This window comes from Brassica oleracea, chromosome C8 (genome assembly GCF_000695525.1).
Source record: "Brassica oleracea var. oleracea cultivar TO1000 chromosome C8, BOL, whole genome shotgun sequence".
Taxonomy (NCBI): Eukaryota; Viridiplantae; Streptophyta; class Magnoliopsida; order Brassicales; family Brassicaceae; genus Brassica; species Brassica oleracea.
This window is the reverse complement of record NC_027755.1, coordinates 4,787,741-4,812,475: the sequence shown is the minus strand read 5'-3', so window position 1 is coordinate 4,812,475 and position 24,735 is coordinate 4,787,741. Positions and strand designations below refer to the sequence as shown.

The following is a 24,735-nucleotide window of genomic DNA, read 5'->3' as shown; positions in this document are numbered from 1 at the left end:
GCACAATGAGTTAGCATTTGGGGGTGTGTTCTAAATTTCAATATCTTGGGTTTGGGGAGTGAGAAAGATGAGAGAGATGAGCAAAAGAGTATAAATAGAAAAGAAAACTCTAGGGACAAAAAGGAAAGTATAAAGCTCTAGATTATGTAACAAAGAACCTTCCCCCATATATAAAAAAAAAAAAAAATCGAAGAGAAGGTGGGGAAGGAAATGAGAAAGAGTTAGAGCATGTAAAAAGTGAATTAAAGTCCCTAGTGGTTGAGTCAAAAGAAAAAGAGAGTCGTTCATTGGGTGAGTGATGTGAGGGGTTGAGATGATGATAAAAAGGGTAGAACTTGTGATCACTTATAACAAAAGAGGGGTAGAATGATGAGAATGAATCTATATATGCATGAGTTGCTTCTAATCTTAGATAAATTTTGCATAATTATCAAGCTCCTTGTTTTGAGTGATAACCACCTTTAAATGAAAACATTTGAACCCCTCTCTTCATTCATATTAGACCATTGCTTACCTAGCCAAATGGTTGAGATCAAACGCCCATTTGTGAGAATTCACTTTGTGTGTGTGTGTGAATCAATGTGAGGGCTGGTTGAAGGAACTTGTTGATGATGAGTATTGCAACTTGAGTAGAGGCAAAAGAGTATGGATAAGCCTAGAGAAGCTAGAGTATAATAAGGAAGATGCTCATGCAATTTGCTATGTTTCTTTAGGATGTTAAGTTGAGTGCTAGGAAGCGTTACTTTTGGCTATGAGTTCCCACCATCAAACCTTTTTCCTTATGAGTTCTTGCAAAATCACTTGAGGACAAGTAAAGGACAAGTTTGGGGGAGTTGATATCTTGCATATTTGCATTGTTTTAAGTCTCCATTTTGCACATAATGATCATATAGATTAGGAACTTAGCATCTTTAGAATCCATATTGCATTCATATGTCCTAATCAGGTAGTGGAGTGTCCTATGGAGTAATTGGAAGTGTCTATAAGCATTATGGCTCAAGAAGAGATGGAAAATGAAGTTAGTTCGAGTTTAAGCGAGCACAACTCGGGTTGAACCAACGCAGGTACTCTTACCCGCGTCGAGGCATCGAGAGGAGCCAACGGAGAGCTCCAACGCGGCTTGGATCACGCGTACACCGTTACCCGCACTCACCGAGAGAAACGAAGCATAGACAATCTCACACGGGTTGAGTGACGCGGGGTCGCATACCCGCGTAGGAAGAAGAGAAGACGACGGTCCGACGCGGGGTGAGGCCACGCGGACACGCCTACCCGCTCGCATGAAGAAAGAAGCTCGACGACTACCCGACGCGGGGTGTTCCCAGTTGTTTCGACTCGAGTCGAGACTTTACCTTAGTCGAATTTTAATGTTTTTAAGGACTTTTAAGACTTTTTAATGGAAACCATTAGGTTTACCAAAGACATATAAATACTCTTGTAATCCTAAAGTTAGGATCACCTTGTTTTCTATCTAATCAAAAAAGGAACCTTTAGGTAAAAAGATCTAATCTTGATCTTTATCCTTTGTGATTGCTTTGTTAATTTGATCACTAATCATGATTAACACCAAATCATCATTGATTCTGGGGTTTATCATGAAGATTAGTGAGTAATCATATTTGGATTCATGGGCTAGGGAGACTAAGGGTGATTCGGCTAGATCTAAGATGTTGTAGCACATATCCATCTTGTTCCTTGCTAGTAAAGTGTTTTTAATGCAGTTTTAGAGTTGGCCTCTCTAAAGTTGAGCCTTAGGCATTTCACACCCGATAGGTGTTCGATGAAATGCCTGAACCAACTCTACTATGCTTTTAACACTCTTTACCAAAGAGATTTGATGCTTGAGTTATCTTAGTGAATGAGCATTCATCTAGAGATAGAGTTTGTTTAGGATTGTGCCAAGGTCTAAGATTAATTGATTGATTGAAAGATACCATCTTTAGATTGAAACTTGATCACCCAAGGTCAATTCCCTTAGCCCATGAGTTCTCCCACCTCATAAGAAAGGAAAGCTTTGTTCTTTATTGCATTTTAGTAGTATTCAAGTTCAAAATCATCTTAACAATTGATAGCACTTAGATTAAGCATGGTCTTGCATTCCCTTTGCTTTAGAATCACTTAGAACTGGTTTGACATCCTTTATACTATAACATTTGATTAGGAGTCTTGAAAACTCCTAACATCAAGCCTGCAAGTGTCACAGCTCCAACTGAGAACACGGACAAAGATCCGAGATAAATAACTTGAACGATATGAGGGATAAGCAACTTCAATTTCTTCTTCTTAAAACGTTCAGACAGATCAGCACTAGCAAACCTCTGAAACCTCACAGTCTCAGAAACTCTGCCTTATTAGCCTTCACAAAAAAAATTGCAGGAAGCACCTGTAGATAAAAACATCCACTTAAGTTATAAAAAAAACTGTAAGAACAAGAGGAATTAGAGTCTAATACTTCATTCAAGTAGGCGGAGAGTAACACATTCACACATATTAAGATTCAATCTTTGTACAACATACTGTAAAAAAGGTAACAACTTTCTCCTTAATAGAATCAATTGAAATAAGATCAGTCATAAACAGAAACAGATTAATCACTCTTCTCAAACCCAACCAGAAACAAATAACACAGATGCTACACAAGCAAACACAGATCTGATTTTTCTGCAAGAATATGAAAAGTCTAAACTCAGAATTGTGATCAAAGAACTATATTTTATCAGATTTCAACACCACAAACAAGAGATCGATCAAATCTCAGAAGAATATGAAAAGGCCAAACGAAAATCAAAACAAAATCAGAGAGAGAGAGCTTGACCGGCGAGGTTCATTGCAAACAAGAGACAATGAATAGCCTTATTGAAGTTTTGATTTGAGATAACTATTTGGATTTTCTGAGAAACAAGGAGAAAAAGAGAGTTTCGTCGATGAAAAACAGTGAAGAAAAAGTTAAATTAGGATGTGAATAAAGTCTCGTCAAAGATCAACTTAAAGTATTTTGACTAAAAGTTGACATATTTTACACTTACAATAGCATTTAATTTTGGATATGCAATTGTAAAACGCATATATTTAGCAAATTTAGGCGGCTAATTTTTTTTTATTTTCCCGCGATAACAATTATAGCGTTTTAAATTGACAAATGCTATAAAAAAAACAAGTGTTGGTATATAATAGCAGAACTGCCATAAACGCTATAATCTGATGCTATTAATACCCACATTTCTTGTAGTGGGAATTAGATGGCGTTTTTAGTCTCATGGAGACATTTTACAGTGGTGAAGAGTTTATTAAGCAAGTTATCAAATATATTCTCAAGACAAGAAGAAATGTAATCTTTGACAGATGGGATAAGACAAAAATTGGTGCTAAATGCAATGGTAAATATGAAGGCTACAACTCAAGGAAGTGTCCTCATTAGGTATACTGTCATCGTATAGTAAAGTATTCGTCTTTGTTGTCATTCATTCACTCACTTTTGTTGTGGTCTGAAGAAAGCAGTGCCAAGCGTAGATGTCTCAACATGGAACAACATGCTCAATAACAAGAAGCCGAGGACGTCTCCTCAACTACACCACCTGCAACACAAACTTAGATGTGTACTAGGATGCCTTTTTGGATGTATGCAAATTGATGTTTTATATTTTTCTTCAGTTAAACTTTGATCCATAGATATTTCTTTTTGGGAATGTCTTTGATAACTCTTTTAATGTATTGCTTATCTTTAATATCTATGACAAATCAGCTATTTATGAATGTAATTTATGGGTTTGCGAATGTATTCTATACTATTTTGAGTGTTCAAGCTTTACAATTTGCTAACAACATCATAGTTTGAAAAAGAGAACAACCAAATGATGTTCAAGCATTACCACAAGAGGACACAATTACTGTGATAGAGGTCGATAATAATGAGAGAGTACTGATGAGATTGACACATAGGCTGAGAAACATGCTGTTTATGGTGATGAGATAGACGTAGAGGCTGAGCAAAAAGCTCTTGATGATGACGAGATTGATGCTAAGCAATAGGCTTTTGTTGGTGACGAGATTGATGCTGAGCAACATGCTCTTGATAGTGACGAGATTGATGCTGAGCAACAAGATGATACCTATGATGGTGATCAGGAAGTAGAAAAGAGTGAAGATGAGTACCAAGACACTAATGAATTTGATAATGAAGATGATACTAACAAAAAAATTGAAGAGGATCTTTGCATGTTTAGGAATGAGAACTACAAGGATGAGATTCGAGACAAAGATGTGATATATCCTGACATTGAGCAGTCATCTGGTGATGAAGAGGAACAAACAGAGAGGATGGCTAAAAGGGGGGGGAATTAGATGGCGTTTTTAGTCTCATGCAGATATTTTACAGTGGTGAAAATTTTAATAAGCAAGTTATCAAATATATTCTCAAGACAAGAAGAAATGTAATTTTTGACAGATGGGATAAGACAAAAATTGGTGCTAAATGCAATAGTAAATATGAAGGCTACAACTCAAGAAAGTGTCCTCATGAGGTATATTGTCATCGTATAGTAAAGTATTCGTCTTTGTTGCCATTCATTCATTAATTCATTCATTCATTCACTTTTGTTGCAGTCTATAGAAAGCAGAGCCAAGCGTAGGCGTCTCAACATGGAACAACATGCTCAATAACAAGAAGCCGAGGACGTCTCCTCAACTACACCACCTGCAACATAAACTTAGATGTGTACTAGGATGCCTTTTTGGATGTATGCAAATTGATGTTTAATATTTTTTTTCAGTTAAACTTTGATCCATAGATATTTCTTTTTGGGAATGTCTTTGATAACTCTTTTAATGTATTGCTTATCTTTAATATCTATGACAAATCAGATATTTAGAAATGTAATTTATGGGTTTCCGAATGTATTCTAAGCTATTTTGAGTGTTCAAGCCTTACAATTTGCTAACAACATCATAGTTTGAAAAAGAGGACAACCAAATGATGTTCAAGCATTACAACAAGAGGACACATAGGACACAATTACTGTGATAGAGGTCGGTAATAATGAGAGAGTACTGATGAGATTGACACATAGGCTGAGCAACATGCTATTTATGGTGATGAGATAGACATAGAGGCTGAGCAAAAAGCTCTTGATGATGACGAGATTGATGCTAAGCAATAGGCTTTTGTTGGTGACGAGATTGATGCTGAGCAACATGCTCTTGATGGTGACGAGATTGATGTTGAGCAACAAGATGATACATATGATGGTGATCAGGAAGTAGAAAAGAGTGAAGATGAGTACCAAGACACTAATGAATTTGATAATGAAGATGATACTAACAAAAAAATTGAAGAGGATCTTTGCATGTTTAGGAATGAGAACTACAAGGATGAGATTCGAGACAAAGATGTGATATATCCTGACATTGAGCAGTCATCTGGTGATGAAGAGGAACAAATAGAGAGGATGGCTAAAAGGGGGGGGGGAATTAGATGGCGTTTTTAGTCTCATGCAGACATTTTACAGTGGTGAAAATTTTAATAAGCAAGTTATCAAATATATTCTCAAGACAAGAAGAAATGTAATCTTTGACAGATGGGATAAGACAAATATTGGTGCTAAATGCAATAGTAAATATGAAGGCTACAACTCAAGGAAGTGTCCTCATGAGGTATATTGTCATCGTATAGTAAATTATTCGTCTTTGTTGCCATTCATTCATTCGTTCATTCATTCATTCACTTTTGTTGCAGTCTAAACAAAGCAGAGCCAAGCGTAGGCGTCTCAACATGGAACAACATGCTCAATAACAAGAAGCCGAGGACGTCTCCTCAACTACACCACCTGCAACATAAACTTAGATGTGTACTAGGATGCCTTTTTGGATGTATGAAAATTGATGTTTTATATTTTTTTTTGAGTTAAAATTTTGATCCATAGATATTTGTTTTTAGGAATGTCTTTGATAACTCTTTTAATGTATTGCTTATATTTAATATCTATGACAAATCAGCTATTTAGGAATGTAATTTATGGGTTTCCGAATGTATTCTAAGCTATTTTGAGTGTTCAAGCATTATAGTTTGCTAACAACATCATAGTTTTAAAAATAGGCTAGCCAAATGATGTTCAAGCATTACAACAAGAGGACACAGAGGACACAATTACTGTGATAGAGGTCGATAATAATCGATAATAATGAGAGAGTACTGATGAGATTGTCACATAGGCTGAGCAACATGATGTTTATGGTGATGAGATAGACGTAGAGGCTGAGCAAAAAGCTCTTGATGATGACGAGATTGATGCTGAGCAATAGGCTCTTGATGATGACGAGATTGATGTTGAGCAACAATATGATACCTATGATGGTGATCAGGAAGTAAAAAAGAGTGAAGATGAGTACCAAAACACTAATGAATTTGATAATGAAGATGATACTGACAAATTTTTTTTAAGAGGATCTTAGCATGTTTAGGAATGAGAACTACGAGGATGAGATTCGAGACAAGGATGTGATATATCCTGACATTGAGCAGTCATCTGGTGATGAAGAGGAACAAACTGAGAGGATGGCTAAAAGGCGGGGGGATTAGATGGCGTTTTTAGTCTCATGCAGACATTTTACAGTGGTGAAAATTTTAATAAGCAAGTTATCAAATATATTATCAAGACAAGAAGAAATGTAATCTTTGACAGATGGGATAAGACAAAGACTGGTGCTAAATGCAATGGTAAATATGAAGGCTACAACTCAAGGAAGTGTCCTCATGAGGTATATTGTCATGGTTTAGTAAAGTATTCGTCTTTGTTGTCATTCATTCATTCATTCATTCACTTTTGTTGCAGTCTATAGAAAGCAGAGCCAAGCGTAGGCGTCTCAACATGGAACAACATGCTCAATAACTAGAAGACGATGACGTCTCCTCAACTACACCACCTGCAACACAAACTTAGATGTGTACTAGGATGTATGAAAATTGATGTTTTATATTTTTTTTTCAGTTAAACTTTGATCCATAGATATTTGTTTTTAGGAATGTCTTTGATAACTCTTTTAATGTATTGCTTATCTTTTATATCTATGACAAATTAGCTATTTAGGAATGTAATTTATGGGTTTCCGAATGTATTCTAAGCTATTTTGAGTGTTCAAACATTACAATTTGCTAACAACATCATAGTTTAAAAAAGAGGACAACCAAATGATGTTCAAGCATTACAACAAGAGGACATAGAGGACACAATTACTGTGATAGAGGTCGATAATAATGAGAGATTACTGATGAGATTGACACATAGGCTGAGAAACATGTTGTTTATGGTGATGAGATAAGAGGCTGAGCAAAAAGCTCTTGATGATGACGAGATTGATGCTGAGCAATAGGCTCTTGATGATGACGAGATTGATGTTGAGCAACAAGATGATACATTTGATGGTGATCAGGAAGTAGAAAAGAGTGAAGATGAGTACCAAGACACTAATGAATTTGATAATGAAGATGATATTGACAAAAAAATTGAAGAGGATCTTAGCATGTTTAGGAATGAGAACTACGAGGATGAGATTCAATCCTATAAATTTTTGTGTCCACTAGATATTACAAACAATATTGCGTGGTCGAGATTTTCAGACAACAGTTTGAACATGAATAATCATGGACACGTATCTTATAATTTACAAACAACATAGCAACAGACCAAAAAAGAGACCTTGACAAGCAATACTTCTCTCCGAGTTTACTTACAAAATGTCTATTGGTGTAGAGTTTGTGAACTTATGACTTCTACTAATCGAAATGTTCTCCACTTCTCTCTTCATATTCTAAGGGTCATTGATCAAGTATGAGAACTTAGGATAAGTGGAAAACCCCTTTGATATAATTTTTTTTTACTCTCATAGTTACATTTTGACTTTATAATAACACAAAAGGTCACTTCTCACTTGCCAAACATATTTACCTTGATGAATGTCCATTATAACCATCAATCAAACTTCTCTCTCTGTCTCTCCTTACCTTTTCTTCTTCTCTCTCTATCATTTATGATTTATGAATTAAAAAAATAAAATAAAACAATGAATTTCAGTGACGGTTGTTCCTTCACGTCGTCTTTACACTATAAGTCACTTTCTTGAGCTTTCTTACACAAAAAGCCACTTCTTTCTTGAGGTGTATATTCTCTATTTCCTAGGCTTTTTTGTGTTGGTTTTGCCCTTGGCATTTATGGTCCTACGTGGCTCATTGTTAGAGTAACCAAAAAATGGGATGCTTTAGTTAGTTAAGTTAGTGCATTAATTAGAGTTAGGGTAAATATATATTACTATTTAGTGTAACTTGGTTTTGGGTTTTAGAGATGTTACCGTCAAACAATACATTTTGGTTTAGTTAGGTTTTTTTAACAATAATATTTGTTTTTTCAAATTTTAAGGTATATAAGAATATAATTGCTACAATAAATTATAATTTCTTTTCTTTATATTTTAACATTCATTTTCATATATATTTTAATAATTATTTTTAAAATGCATGGGTATAAAAACTGTGTACGAAAAGTGTGGACAGTACAAAAAATACTTGAAATTCATTTGTGGGCTACACATTCCCTTATAAATTAGTCTGGGCACTTTCATAGGTTTGGAATACCTTCAGATTAATCAATATATATGTGTGTGTATGTTATCTAAAAATATTGTGGATGATTATTTGAACTTTAGTTTTAGAATTTTTCCTGTACAATTTCTTCTGTATGATTTTTTGACTTAGTGGTATTTGATGTAGTTGTAAGAATTAATTGAGAAAAAGAAAGAGATTTATACATCAATAGTTTTTATTTATAGAATATAAGCTGTATGTTTTTGCGTTATAGCTTTTTTTTTTTTTTTTATAGAATCTAAGATATAGATATATGTGTTATAGTGTTAGATTTTTTTTACTATAAAATTTAAGTTGTAGGTTTCTGTAGTGTAGTTATATAAACTCGACTATGATTTTTTTAAGAAATACTAATTATATATATTCAATTAAGTATTAGGTTATTCTCTTGCAAAAGAGGCAAGAAGCAGCGATGTTCTCTTTTTTCATATAGATAAGACCCGGTTGGACCTATCATCTCTTCAGAACGACTCAAATTCGAACACCACTTGATCTTCTATTATGGGCGTTGACAAAAAAATAATTAAAAATATTAGGTTCAAAATCATAATTGATAAAATTAAAAAATTTAAATATATTTTATTAATATATAATGAGTATCATATATATATATATATAATTCATATATGATACATAAATCCATAAATTTGAAACTTAAATTTATATTTATATGATATTCATAATCTTTACACTGTACAATTATAATATTCTAGTCGTCTATATAAATATATATTTTAAATATATTATTATGTGTGTCAAGTGAAAGAAACATGTCTGTCAAATGAAAAAAAAAATATGTTCTGAAATAACTTGAAATAATGCTTTAGAAAAATTGCTTTTCAAAGCTATAAATTTAAGAAAAAAAATAGATCTGGCTGTAGGGTTTGAACAATAAATTACAGCTTGATTGCTTTACTTTTAAAGCTGTAGAATAAATGAGACTATGCAATCATCTACAGTTTTTACCTATCATGTCTAATGCTTTAAAAATAAGATTTCTGAGTCAATTTTTTTAATTTTTCTGATTTAACTTTTAAAACTAAATAATGCTTGATTGACAATTAGGTTATAAATATAAGTTATAGCTAAAAACATTTGTTACAACTCAACCAATCATCGGCATTGGAATACATTGAGTAGGTTGCCCAACAATAAATTTCACTCCAAATCATACTACTTTAGCATGATAAATGAGTTTTTTTGTACGCATGTAAAATATTAGACGATTATATAAATTTGACCAGGTTCGTATTATTTAGAAAGTTTTCATTGTCCCTCCTTCTACCGAAGCTACAACAACTGTATGCCATTTGGCACAACTTTGTTCTTGTTGAAGATGGACGGAGTCCTTCGACAAAGCCATCATCATGTAAATGAATTTGGAACAGTTAAAGAAAGATGCAGTCGAGGAATACCATGTCGGCTTACGAAAAAAGGAGGACGTCGGCGAGTCGACAACAAATAAAAGAGAACTAGCAAAGAGAGACAACATTCACAGACACATAGAAGTCGGCACAAGAGATAGGATTTTCATAGATTTATTATGTTCTTAGAAAATCACTGTTTTTAAGCAATTTCACTTCCTTGTAATCGATTGTTAATCTTCCAATAAATATCTTTCAATTAACTCACCATAAAATTTGTGATTTCATCTCGAACATGCCAAATTCAAATTGAATAACTGACATCATCAGTGGAAATTATAAATAAGCGCCAAAGAAGATCTACGATGGTCGAAGAAGATGACACTCGAACCGGAGGCCAAGTCGCATCAGCTGCACAGCAAGACTTGGCCGTGGTGATGACTATGATGCAAAATATGGTGAGGCGCTTCGAGAGACAAGATGCATCAAAAAGCTACTAATGAACGGCTCAATTCCCTAGTTGCAGTCTATAGACAATCATTGCTTCAAAATACCGATCCCGAAACTGCAAGAAGAGATCTATTCTGAACCAATCAAAACTCGGCAGGACATCAAGTCGCAGTAGATTGAATAGGTCAACCAACCAACCAATAAATCGATCTTCTTTGGAATTCAATACAAAGTATCTCATCCAAGGTTCATCGGGCGACAAGTTCAGTGCCAGAAATAGAGCACGTTCTCGCTGCAACACAGAAGACGCAGTTCACGACAAAGATAACCGAGATACTGTTCCGACACTTAGGACAAAATTAAGATCCCATCTTTTTCATACGAGACAGATTGTAGTGATCACATGACAACATATCCATGAGACAAGCACACTTCAACGCAACAGAGAAAAATTTCGGATATTGGCAACTCGTCGTGGAAAGTATGATAGGACCGGCGGTGACCTGGTTCTTAAGGCTTAAAGAAAACTTTATCAATAGTTTTCGCTAACTATCCACTGATTCACTATACGGTGTTCATCTCTGAAGACAAGTCTTGAGATGAATAACATAAAACTTGAGAAAAGAAGAAATTCTAACTCATCAATTCACAAATCACAACTAAAACTTTACCTTATTAAGATCTTATCCAACCCAAGAGATATCCATAAAAAGACCAACAAGCAAGATAGAAGGAGATCGAAAGAATGATTACCCTTTCTCTGTAGTTCAGCTTCAACCTGATGTTAACAAGTTAGGCTGTGTGCGGGTTGAACCAAAACCGGGCTAAAGTTTGATTTTGTAAGAATATAAGATGAATAATGGAACAAACCGAAGTCAAATGGTAGGAAACAAAGATTGAGAGAAATACGAGGAGCTGATCGTAAATACAACTCTTATGAGTTTCCAGTTTCAGAAGCCAAAAAAATCCGTTTTCCTTCTCTCCTTTTCTCTCTCTCGCCAAGTTTACCTTTCCATGGCGCTTCCTCACCATTTCAGGTAAGCAATCTCTTCTCTTGTTTTTCTCCTTTTGAGGTTTCATGATAAAAAAAACCCTAATTTCTGCAAAGTTTCTAACAACAAAAGCCTAATTTCGCCAGAGACTTTTGCGGGATCGACGGCCAGATTTCACCAGCATTAGGGTTCGAAAGCTCCGCGAATCTCCATGAGCATCCTCCGTATATTCCTCCTTGTAATCTCATCTGAATCCCCCCCCCCTTTCTTTAATTTAGGTTTCTCAAGATCTTAAGCTCTAAACTCTTCTGTCTCTGTAATTTGATTAGTCCACGTTCCCGGTTTTGCACCTGGACCGGTTTTGCAAACCGACTGTTCTGATGTTGGCGCTGGCTTCGAGTGGAACAGCATCTATGGTCGAAAGAGTCTAAAGGAAATGGATTTCATGGAGAACAATTCTCAGTTATCTTCAATTGATTTTTGGCAAGGCCGGTCTGTCTCAACCGGTTTGGGTCTCTCCCTTGACAATGCTAATGGCTCGGCTTTGTTGTCGCTCGTCGGAGACGATGTTGATCAGGAGTTACTGAGGCAGGATTCAGAAATCGATCGATTTATCAAGATTCAGGTGAGTTAGAGATTGTTACTAGTTTCATCAAACTAGATATGTCTGAATAGGACACGTTCTTGCGTCTATGTATGAAGTGGATCTTGTTTGATCAAGTTAGGTTGTCTGACTTGTCTCTATCTGCTCTTTGACCAGTTTGCTATTGGTTTGATAAAACACGATCTGTTTGAATAGGACACATGCTTCTGTCTTTGTATGAAATGGTTTCTCTGCATATATATATGCTTTAATCCATATATTGTATAGCTTCTTGGATATATGAGGGAGATGAATTGATTTGTTGTTTTTTTCGTTTAACTTCTTGATTCTCTGTATCTTCAACAGGGAGACCAATTACGGCATGCCATCCTTGGGAAGATCCAGAAGAGTCAGCATAAAACCGTGTCACTCATGGAGGAAAGAGTGATCCAGAAACTTCGTGGAAAAGACGAGGAACTCGAGATGATAAACCGAAAGAACAAGGAACTCGAGGTGCAAATTGAACAGCTTACAGTGGAAGCCGAGGCATGGCAACAACGTGCGAACTACAACGAGAACATGATCGCTGCTCTCAACTACAATCTCGAACGCGCTCACGGTCGGCCGAGAGAGAGCAATATGGAAGGATGTGGAGACAGCGAATTGGATGACGCTGCCTCTTGCTTCAATGGTAAGGCGACGATGATGATGTGCAGGTTTTGTGGAGTGAGAGAGGTGTGTATGTTGTTGTTGCCGTGTAAGCATATGTGTTTGTGTAAGGAGTGTGAGAGGAAGCTTAGCTCTTGTCCTTTGTGTCAATCTTCTAAGTTTCTAGGGATGGAAGTCTACATGTGAGATGATATTTGACCCAAGCTAAAAACTCTAATTAGCTAACGAACTCGTTTGTAACTTATCTTGCTTTCTGGACTTTATGCTCGATTGCCCTAGTATTTCCCATGCTTATTCTATTTTATCTCACCAATTAAAAACACTATAATTTTTATTATATTTTCATCAAAAACGTGGAGAAAATTGAAATTGTCTTTAATGGAACCAAGAATTTGCAGGATCTAACTTAACTATTCGACCCGACCCATTATAATCCGGATGATCCGCGCGCTTCCCTCTCCTAAATCACTTTCTTCTTTGTCGTGTCGTTCTCATTTTTCCTAAAACTGAAAATTAGAAGAAAATCAACGAAATCAAATCTCCTCGGAAACCCTAGAACACGATGAAGTCCACCGCGTTCACCGCTTCTTCTCCAGTCTTCCCTTGGCCTCTTGGCCCCTTCCTTGTTTCTCTGATTTCCTAATTCTCCAAGATCGGTCTATAACCCTAGATCCGACGAAATCAACCGACAAAATTGATCGAATCGACTGCTACTGCTCTCCTAGGGCGTATTCCATTCTCCCTCTGCTTCCGTCGGCGACGAAATCGACGGAACCCTAGACTTTGTCTTCCATCTCCTCTTTTCGTGGAAGTCCTCTTTTCGTTATCGTCTCTTCCGTGTAAAAAGATATGTTCTTTCTCCACTTTTTGATTGATTTTGTCGTGGGTTTGAAACGATTGTGGTAGAAAATCGGTTAGGTTCAGATTCTTTACAGAATTTTGAATATGAATTTGAGATTAAAAATCAAAAATCAAAAATCATGGTGTTATATTTGTGTTAAATTGTGTGAATTGAATATAAAAAATTTGTTGTTATTAGATAACAGAGAGTGAAACTTGGACATGTTTGGTTTTGAGGTTATAGAGATTGAAAACCTAGTATTGAAAATGTTGAATACAGCTGCTGATCATGATACTGTTCCATCGGTTTGGTTATGAGATTTTGGAGAGTGAATGTTTGGTTTTGAAGTTATGGAGATCGAAAGTTTAGTTCTTAGATTAGTGCAGTGATGTTGTCGAGAGTTGTCAATGATTTGGAGTCACTGTTTTCGTGATTGAATGTTTGGAGATTTAATACTTGAATGAATGGTGTGAGATTAGGCAGATCATGAAATTAGAAGAATGAATGATCTGTTTTGTTGATATTGAATGAGTTTGCTGAGTGATTCAGCTCTGATTGAATGTTTGTTGTTATAGGATATCGAGAGTATAGAGATAATGACAGGGCGTAAGCGTGGAGGGAAAAGAAATACTAAGCAAACAAAAGGAAAGTCCAGGAAAAAAGCCACTCCTCCTCTAGAAGAACATCATGTAGAATCGCTTTCAACTGGGAATAGTGATGATTTGTCAGCACACGAAAATGAGACTGATCATCTGTCTGCGACATCTTAAGTATTTATCCCAAAATTATTTTGTTGGTTTCACATTGTTATTGGTGTATTAGTGGTGTTACTAGTGTTGGACCCAATTTCGGTCAATACATCAATGGGCCGCGATCAGAGTTATGGGCCGCAAGGAACCGAAGCCCATAACAAGCAATCGAGCTCGAAAAGCAAAGGAGTCGAGGCCCCGGAGATCGCGGACCAATCCCGGAGATCGTGGAGCAACTACGGAGATCACGAAGTCAACTTACTATAATGAAAGGAGAAGAGACATGAAGAAGGACACGTTGAAAACCCTAGAGAGAGCTACACACTTACATCGACCTTGTTTTCCTCCCGATCTTAGACTCTTTCTTTACGGATCTCGTTTGTATCACTCGATCTAGTTCAACTCATTGTATTCGATCTTATTCATCAATAAAGTCCATTTTTACCTACTGGAAACTGTTTAACATCGTTGTGTTATAAACATATCGTTGCCTACATCATTTGTCTTCCCTAGATTAAACCCCGATCACTATCAAATACTTAGTGTAGATTTTAGGTTCTACATTTTGGCGCCGACTGTGGGGAAGATAAACGAAAAACATCTTTGCTAAGAAACCATTTTAAGTTTCCTAAGCGCGACTATGGATCCCATTCCAATCAAGTCCAACTGCATCGAATCGATTGATCTCGACCTCTTCAGATCGATGAGGCCGATCGCATCAAGAAAAATCGATACTCTCGACAAGCGATCCAGCGCATCGCGACAAGCGATTAACGATTCCACCATCATCACCCCCGAAGATACAATACCAAAAGGAGAGATCGTGACTTTCCACGAGCACAAAACTAAAAAGCTCGATATGCCCCATGACGATGCCTTGGTGATCGCATTGGAAATCGAAGGCGCCGTCTTTTCGAAAATCCTCGTCGACATTGGAAGCGCTGTCGACGTCATCTCACAAAAAACGGTACAGGCGTTCGAGCAACCGATCCCAATGATCAGACGAGAAACGACTCCCCTCGCCAGCTTCGAAGGAAAGTCGATCCGTTCGCTTGGGATCATATTATTAACCACCAAAGCTTACTATCTGGAACTGAAAGCAGAATTCACCGTAGTCGATCATCCTATGCCCTTCGATGCCATCGTAGGGCGCCCCTGGTTGCACCAGATGAGGGCGGTCCCCTCGGTTTACCACCAATGCGTGAAGTTTTTATCTCCAACCGGCGAGAAAACCATACTCGGAAGCCAAAAACAAGCCAGAGCCTGTTACATGTCTGAATTCCGAAAGATGCCACAGAAGGAGGAGAATATCCCATGCGCACGCGACCTCTCAGTAAAAGATCCCGCCAAAGACCTATCGAGCATCGTCGCCCTAGACGAGAGCTCCCCCGAAAAAGGCGTTAACATCGGGAACGATCTCCCTCCTGAAATCAGGAACGACCTTGTATCTTTCCTCAAGCAAAATATTAGAACATTCGCATGGTCTGCGGCAGACATGCCCGGAATCGACATCAATATCACCTTTCACGACCTGAACGTCGATCCTACGTTCAAACCTATCAAACAAAAACGAAGGAAGCTAGGACCCGAACGGGCCAAGGCGGTAAATGACGAAGTGGATAAGCTCCTAAAAATCGGCTCCATTCGCGAAGTCCAATATCCTGACTGGCTCGCAAACCCAGTCGTAGCAAAAAAGAAAAATGGAAAATGGAGAGTATGTATCGATTTCACCGATCTCAACAAAGCATGCCAAAAAGATAGCTTCCCATTACCGCATATCGACCGGCTGGTAGAAGCCACGACCAGTCACGAACTACTCTCGTTCATGGATGCATTTTCTGGTTACAATCAGATTTTCATGAACCCCGACGACCAGGAAAAAACTAGGTTCATCACCGAGCATAGGCCTGGGCATTCGGGTACCCGTTGGCGTTCGGGTCGGGTTTTTCGGGTTTTCGGATTTTCGGGTTTACGCTCCTAAGTCCCATACTAAAATTTTATTAATACGGGTCGGGTTCGGATAATAACACTTCGGGTTCGGTTCAAAATTGTATTGTGTCACAAAACCCATAAAGTAATCATATATCGTACGGATTCGGGTTATATCGGTTCGGTTCGGATATAACTAAAGTAAAAAAATAAAATTTTTGAAGCAAAACATAAAGAAAAACATCTAAATTAAATAAAAATTAATCTATCACACATAAAATTGATAAAATAACAATAAAATGTTAAATCAAGCATGAAAATAAACATCATTTATAAACAATATGTATTGTCTTATAGAGAGTAGACTTTTTATTTCAATGAGAAAATTATAAAATATTATTTATAACTAATTGTGTACTTTAATCATTTATTATAATTTTAATATTTATTATTATATATCATATTACCACAAATATTGAATTTAATAATGGGAATACTTATATATATTTCAAAATATTTATATTGACTATTAATTTCGGATTTTTTCGGGTTACCCGTTCGGGTTCGGTTAATAACACTTCGGATTCGGATATTTTTTGTACCACCCTACAAGACCCGTTCGGGTATTTTTACATTTTGGGTCGGATAACGGGTTGGACTTTTCGGTTCGGGTTTAATTCGGATTTCGGGTTCCGGATTTTATGCCCAGGCCTAACCGAGCGGGTTACCTATTGCTACAAAGTAATGCCGTTCGGACTAAAGAACGCCGGAGCTACTTATCAAAGACTAGTAAATAAAATTTTCTCCACGCAACTTGGAAGAACGATGGAGGTTTACATAGACGACATGTTAGTAAATTCATCCAAAGCCAACGAGTTCTACAACTCCAAGAATGTTTCAACATTCTTAATAAATTCGGGATGAAACTGAACCCTACAAAAGGAACTTTCGGAGTGGCCTCCGGAGAGTTCCTCGGATACCTTGTAACCGAAAGAGGAATCGAGGCCAACCCGAAACAGATCGCCGCGCTCATCGATACCTTACCTCCTACATCGATCCGAGAAGTACAGCGCCTCACCGGAAAAATAGCTGCGCTGAACCGCTTCGTTTCTAGATCGACCGACAGATGCCTCCCTTTCTACAAGCTATTGAAAGGAAACAAGAAATTCGAATGGAACACCGAATGTGACTCCGCCCTAAAAGAACTTAAGACATATATCAGCGAACCGCCCATTCTGTCAAAACCAACCATAGGAGAGACCCTCCTTTTGTATGTGGCAACCTCCGAACACGCTGTGAGCGGAGTGCTAATTCGCGAAGAAAGCGGAGAACAAAGACCGATATTCTATGTAAGTAGAGTGTTGGTAGACGCCGAAACCAGGTACCCCTTGATGGAGAAGCTAGCGCTAGCGGTAGTAACCGCGGCACGAAAATTAAGACCTTATTTTAAGTCGCATTCAATCACGGTCATGACATCGCAACCCCTACGGACAGTACTCCACAGTCCAAGCCAATCAGGAAGATTGGCGAAGTGGGCGATCGAGCTCAGCGAATACGATATCAAATACAAACCGCGAACGAGCTCGAAAGCGCAGGTGTTAGCCGATTTCGTAATCGAACTCGTCCCGAAAGAGGACAGCGCGAAATCGAATTCCCTAACGTGGAAATTACACGTCGATGGGGCCTTATCGAGGCAGGGATCCGGGATCGGAATACAGCTCGAATCCCCGACAGGGGAAATGATCGAGCAATCATTTTGCCTGGGATTCAACGCATTAAACAACGAAGCCGAATACGAATCTCTGATCGCCGGCCTACGACTCGCACGAAGCGTTGGAGCTCGGGAAATCAGCGCCTTCAGCGACTCGCAGTTAGTCACGAGCCAATTCCACGTAGAATACGGAGCAAAAAACGAAAGAATGGAAGCATATCTCATAGTCCTAAAAGAGATCGCTCAACAATTCGACAAATTCGTGCTCACAAAAATCCCAAGAGGAGATAACACGTCGTCCGACGCTCTAGCTGTGCTGGCTTCAACTTCCAACCCAGCGGTAAAAAGAATAATACCGGTAGAGAAGGAATAGAAAAGCCTAGCATAGATCTCCCGTGCAAAGGAAGCAATCTTCAAGAAGACAGCCTCCCGCGCATCGATGTAATCACTACACGAAGCAGAGCACGGAAAGAAAGCCAGGAACTCGACAACAAAACCAGCGGTGAGCTCGACGACCCATCAACCCCAAGCACGTCACGCGTCAGGACTAGAAGAACATCAACAACATCAACTGACCCTGAAGAAGCCATCCACAAAACTAATAACGAGGCGCACGACGCTTTCAAAAAAGAGCTCGAAGCTAGACCAGATTGGAGAACCCCAATGGTTAAATATATAAAATACGGGAACTCCCCGCTGAAAGATGGGAAGCTCGAAAAATAAAAGCCCGGAGCTCGCGCTATTGTATTATGGAAGAGAAACTGTACAAAAGAAGCCTAGACGAGCCTTATTTGTTGGGGGTGTCGCCCAAAGACGCATTCACAATCCTAAAACAAACTCATGGAGGATCATGCGGAAGCCACTTTGGCGGGCGATCCCTAGCAATCAGGATAATGAAACTAGGCTACTTCTGGCCAACGATCGCCGTTGATAGCGAGCAATTCGCATTAAAATGCGACAAATGCCAAAGGCACGCACCAATGATACACCAACCGACTCAAAAATTATCTACAATATCTTCACCATACCCCTTTATGAAATGGTCCATGGATGTAGTAGGCCCCCTAGTACCTTTTGGGCCAGCCCAATTAGGATTCCTCCTGGTACTAACCGACTATTTTACCAAATGGATCAAAGGCAAAGCATTCTCCAACGTCACCTCTACGACGGTAACCAGCTTCATTTGGAAAAACTGCATTTGGAAAAACATCATCTGTCGGCATGGTTTACCATACGAGATAGTAACCGACAATGGACCACAATTCATCTCAAAAATATTCAACGAGTTTTGCGAAAAATGGAAAATCAAAATTAAGGCCGCAATCCCCTGATACCCAAAATGCAGCGGTCATGCCGATGCCGCAAATAAAACTATCATGAACAACCTCAAGAAAAGACTCGACCTCAAGAAAGAGAGGTGGGGCGAAGAGCTGCACGGTGTCCTATGGGCTTACAGAACGACCCCTCACACAGCAACCCAAGAAACACCACTCTCGCTATCTTACGGAGTCGAAGCCGTAATCCCAGCCGAAGTCGAGGTCCCGAGTCAGCGACGAGGGATATGTCCAGAAGACGCCGAACTCAACAAAGAGTTATTAATCCACCAATTAGACATGATCGAGGAACGACGAGAAAAAGCAGCAGTACGAGTGCAAAATTACCAACAAGCCGCGGCACGTTATTACGACTCCAACGTAAGAAACCGTGCTTTCTCCGTAGGCGACCTAGTTCTCCGAAAAGTGTTCGACGGAATGAAAGAACCAGGGGCAGGAAAACTAGGAGCAAAATGGGAAGGATCATACAAAGTCACCAAAGAAATCCTAACTGGAGTCTACGAGCTAGAAAAACGCAAAACTGGCCTCCCAGAAATACGACCTTGGAACGCCTACAACTTAAAGAAATATTACAAGTGACGTAAAACCCGAACCTCGACCATGACTATCAAGCTTCAAGCTGGGAAGCTACCGACCTTACCCTACAGCTCAGTCAAAGAAAAACGGAACTACGAAAAGGCTTGATCCCTCGAAGAGGGTACGTAGGCAGCTCGACACCGAGCGCAGCCCAAACAACCGAACAAACATTTGTTACTTTTCTTCTATTACTTAGAATACTCGACCCCTAAACGTAGCCTGTTCTATTGACTTGCTATCAGGCCATATAAAGGCCCACAAAACAGATTCCTGATCAGTCTCTGTTCCACGCCTCCTAAAGGATAAAAACAGGCTCAATGAAGCTTAATTTAAATCAAAACATACGATTAAAGAGGTATTGTCCCATAATTCGTCGAAGACATATATATGTTTTCTTTTCGACAACAAAAGCACAAAAAAAAAGCAGAACATATCAAACTTCAAACTAAGTCAAATTAACCTTCGCATCGATCCTGATTGACCAAATCTCCAGAAATCTCAGGAAGATCGAGGCGACTAAGAGAAGGATCCGACACCGAAGCAAGACCGTAATCAACTTCGAGCGAAACCTCCAGGTCTTTAAGACGCTCCAACTCCGCTTCGAGCTCGAAGCCACCCTCATTATACTCAATCAAAGCCTCAATACGAGCTCGCGCCTCTTGCAAACGAATCTCCGCAGCCGTTTTCTTTTTCTTCTGCTCCAACTTGTTCTTCTCTACAGCCAGAACCCCATCATATTCTTGAGCAAGAGAGAGACGAGCAAGGTAGTGATCTTTGCGAGCTCGCCTATCTCGACCTTCGATCTCTCGCCTATGCTTCTCCTTCATCGAGTCAAGATCGCTCTGAATAGCGACCTTCTCCGCCTCAGCAGCAGCCAACTTCTTCTTCGACTCCTCGATCTCCGCTTTGCGCTGCCTCTCCACCTCCCGAGCAACCTCCAACTCACCTCGAAGCTGTTGGATCGTGAGAAGATGACCCGCGATCTCCTACTTACTTGCAAAATTAGCCAATCGCCCCTCCATCAAAGCGGCGTATTGATTGCTCGCCTCCATAGCCTAAGCAAAAACGATAACATCAGACATTGTCATCCCATTCAATAAAGCACCGAAGAAAGATAACGTACCTTGGCATTCGCAACTGCCATCCGAACATAGGCATCACGGTCTCGCATAAGCTCGAGAGAAGGGAGCTCGTATCCTTCCGCTCTGATCATACGCCAGATCGCAGCGAGGGAATCGGGGTTCTCAAGGATAGGAATCTCGTTATCATATGAAAACGCCCACGAAGAGGCTTCGGGCACGCTCGAAAGACGTCCGCTGGAGTTAATCCGCGAAGTACCTTCACCAGAAACACGTAACGGTGGAGGGAGTCCCGAGCTCGATGACCCCGAAGTCACAGTATTAATCTCCTCCAAGACCCGACGTTGACGCCGGTGAGTCAATGAATCGACCTCGTCGTTAAGAGCTCGATCGCCAGCAGAACTCGCCGAGTTATCTGATGCTTTACGAGTCCCGCCGGCAGGGATAGCAATCGATACCGAGCCTAGCTTGAAGGCCAGGAGACTGAGCCTGCAACCTCGATCTATGAACCAGCCCGCGCTGAATTTTCTGAGCTCGCTCTAACGACCCGACCTCAGAAGACTCATCAGGACGATCGAGCAACACCTCCTTCTCCTTCTTCCCTAAAAACGAAACGAACCTCGAAGGATTTAGGATCGCGCTAATGAAGTATCTCAAAATCTTGTCAAGAGAAGGACAACTTACTCTTGTTGCCACGACCTTTCATGGGCCGAACGGGAGCCACCAAGGCAACATGAATAACACGGTTCACACCCGGCGGAAGAGCATAAGCAGTTCGAATTCGGTCATGAGTAAAAGCGAGCCATCGAGGACTACCACGTCGCAAAGTAGCCATTAACCCACGAAGCTCTGGGGTCATGGGCGCAAGGCCGAAGGGGTCTACAGATAAAAAAGATAGGAGACTTTTAGGCCAAAAGACGACCAGGAGCAGACATTATTTGGAAAAAAAAAAAAATTACCAATGTCGTCGGACCATTCCCTAGGGATCATCTCAAAGTCAAAATCCCCGACCGACGCCAGGTTAACCTTAAAAACAAAGAACTTTTCTCTCCATCGATCATCTTTATTGGGAATGCCTTCAATAATAACACGACCAGAGCGGGGAGCAAGAATCATTGTGCCAAGAAAGCCATTGTTCCGCTTTACAGCGAACAATTGCTTCAACTCCCTGAGTCCGAACTCAAGGCCTTCCTCCTGAGCTTGGAACCAGGAGGCCAAGAAATAACGAAAAAAGTTAGGAGCCATCTGGGTAAACGCCATCTTAAGCTCCGCCAACGCCTCAAGAAGAAAACGACGAAGAGGAAACAATAAGCCGCCGTCCTCGAAATGCGACATATAGGCTCCACAGTATCCCGGTCTCACGGTCTCCGGAGTTTTGCCGTCTTCTGGAAGTTCAATTTCGACGGTATAATCGACCCCCCAGAGTTCGTAGATAGCCTCGATGTGTTTCGCCTCGAGAATTGTCTTGAGGTGGGGACCAAATTTCTCGAGCGCCATAAATTCGAAGCAGGAAAAAAACAATACCAAAGACGATGAAAGAGAAAGAAGGATTGTAGTATCGAAGAAGACGATCTATCCAGTGAAGTGTAATATATATATATATATAAACGGTTCCCAAAACACAAAAGATTAACCGGCCACGAACTATCGATCTCAACCACATGATTCGAAAATGGTCGACAAGTCAAATCAAGCCGATGCGCGTGACATCCCACTTCCCGAGAATTGCGACGCCGCCAGGTAACATCGGTTTTCGCCCCTTTGGTTTCCCAAATAAACCAAAAGGCTAGGGGACAAATGTTGGACCCAATTTCGGTCAATACATCAATGGGCCGTGATCAGAGTTATGGGCCGCAAGGAACCGAAGCCCATAACAAGCAATCGAGCTCAAAAAGCAACGGAGTCGAGGCCCCGGAGATCACGGAGAAGCTACTGAGATCACGAAGTCAACTTACAATAAAGAAAGGAGAAGAGACATTAAGAAGGACACATTGAAAACCCTAGAGAGAGCTACACACTTACATCGACCTTGTTTTCCTCCCGATCTTAGACTCTTTCTCTACGGATCTCGTTTGTATCACTCGATCTAGTTCAACTCTTTGTATTCGATCTTATTCATCAATAAAGTCCACTTTTACCTACTGGAAACTGTTTAACATCATTGTGTTCTAAAGATATTGTTGCCTATATCATTTGTCTTCCCTAGATCAAACCCCGATCACTATCAAATACATAGTGTAGATTTTAGGTTCTACAACTAGTACTACTAGTACACAATTGATACAATTTTTATCTGGTTTGCAGGAATGCCAACCACTGCCACCTGATGAGCTATACTTCAAGCCAACCGAGTTCACCAAGACGTGTAAGATACAGATCAAGTGTTATGTGAGCAACACGGGGAAGATCTTTAAGAAGCCTGAGTTTAAGCCTGAGCTGGAGTGGTTCGAAAACCACCCTAAGTTTTGCTATATTTTCCACATGCCTGATGAACCAAACATGAAGCTGCTTGGTATGTGGATGCTTCTACTGCGCACGATTCCTTTACAGGTGTTGGAGAAAAATACTCAGGTATCATTTTCCTCCGAGCCCCAGGCAGGACCCTGATCTCCGGATCCCCGTTCCAGAAACGTTCTGGGTCCCCAGTATCGAGTACCCCGGTATCGGTTCCAGGAACCGCCTCCAGCCCCAAGAAAAGGCAAATTGCCGATAAGGGGAATCTTCCATATTTCCGAATAAGGAAGACTTCCATCTACTCCAACCGACAAGAACCGACCTATAGACGACTATATAAGGGGAACCCAAACCCTAGAATAAGTGATCGACTCTTTTAGACTTGAAGGCTAGAATTAGACGGCTAGACTAGGGTTTCTTGCTCAATACTTTGTAATCTCTTCTAGTTCGATCTAATAAACGCTTATTCAAGTCATAATCTCTTTTACTACTTCATAATCTATACTAAATATCAGCTCATCCATCGTTCTGTAGTACTCACAAAGATCCTACACGAAAATCCCCTAACAGTTTGGCGCTAGAAGCAGGGGAGTAATCTAAACTATGTGATGATGGCGGTGGATGAGCCAGACAACCCGTCAGAATCTACTCCAAGAGAAGCCGAGCTACAAAGGCAGCTCGACGGATTACAAAGCCAGGTAACCGACTTGCACAAGGCTCGAGAAGCTACCGAGAACCCTGAGCCTGAAGGATAAGCTAGACGAACACTCGAAGCAGCTGGAGCAAAGTGCTGAGAAGTTTACTCAGCTCGAATCTGTAAACCTTGTTCTCCGAGACAAGAATCAAGCCCTCAACACGGTAAGCAACAAGAAGCGCCGCTTCCACACACAGGTCCGATCCATGCCGAGCCTGGATAAACCCAACACCGCAGGAGGTACCGCTCGATAGCCTTCAGATGAAGCCGGGGCATCAGGAGAAAAAGCTGGACGCGAGTCCATGAAACAATATCCAGCGACTCCGAGCCAGACTCCGAGAAGGAAACATCTGTAGGAGCCGCGGCATTGCAGTCCTCATTGACCACCTACCTGGAGCAGATGTTCTCCAAGAAGCTCGACGCCATGCAATCTATGGTAGAAAGGCTCCCCGGGGTGGCACCTCCGATTCGGAAAAGTAATCTCGGTTCTTACGCCTATACTCCTTTCACAGACAACATTGCCCTGATCGAGATGCCGAGAAAGTTCTCCTTCCCCAAGATGTATGACGGCACCGGCGACCCAGACGACCACATCGCTCAGTACAAACAAAGGATGCTAGCTGTAGCACTCCCAAGGGAGTTCCGCGAGGCTACCATGTGCAAGGGATTCGGCTCAAC

At 40.0% G+C, this 24,735-nt stretch overlaps 3 protein-coding genes and 1 long non-coding RNA gene across 5 annotated transcripts; 2 read left to right on the top strand and 2 right to left on the bottom strand.

The window, feature by feature from the left end:
• Nucleotides 1–10,235: 10,235 nt before the first annotated feature.
• On the bottom strand, nt 10,236–11,262 carry LOC106307655. Of its 2 annotated transcripts, none has more exons than XR_001263368.1 (2): nt 11,118–11,262; nt 10,236–10,962 (listed from the first exon to the last, which is right to left on the bottom strand). It is a non-coding gene; the product is annotated as an uncharacterized LOC106307655 (long non-coding RNA). The 2 variants fall into 2 exon arrangements; XR_001263367.1 differs by having other exon boundaries at nt 10,236–10,955.
• A 54-nt stretch (nt 11,263–11,316) lies between these two features.
• LOC106307654 (probable BOI-related E3 ubiquitin-protein ligase 2) lies at nt 11,317–12,968 on the top strand. Its single transcript, XM_013744670.1, has 4 exons — nt 11,317–11,483; nt 11,585–11,676; nt 11,768–12,063; nt 12,388–12,968. The coding sequence occupies exons 1-4, from the start codon at nt 11,383–11,385 to the stop codon at nt 12,874–12,876; spliced, it is 978 nt and encodes a 325-aa protein (XP_013600124.1). The 5' UTR covers nt 11,317–11,382; the 3' UTR covers nt 12,877–12,968.
• Nucleotides 12,969–14,920: 1,952 nt separating this feature from the next.
• On the top strand, nt 14,921–18,293 carry LOC106308511. The gene is made up of 2 exons (XM_013745669.1): nt 14,921–16,199; nt 17,152–18,293. Exons 1-2 carry the CDS (start codon nt 14,921–14,923, stop codon nt 18,291–18,293), a joined length of 2,421 nt encoding a protein of 806 aa, XP_013601123.1.
• A 1,992-nt stretch (nt 18,294–20,285) lies between these two features.
• Nucleotides 20,286–22,406, bottom strand: LOC106308510. Its single transcript, XM_013745668.1, has 5 exons — nt 21,869–22,406; nt 21,594–21,788; nt 21,454–21,511; nt 20,954–21,398; nt 20,286–20,816 (listed from the first exon to the last, which is right to left on the bottom strand). The coding sequence occupies exons 1-5, from the start codon at nt 22,404–22,406 to the stop codon at nt 20,286–20,288; spliced, it is 1,767 nt and encodes a 588-aa protein (XP_013601122.1).
• Nucleotides 22,407–24,735: the final 2,329 nt, after the last annotated feature.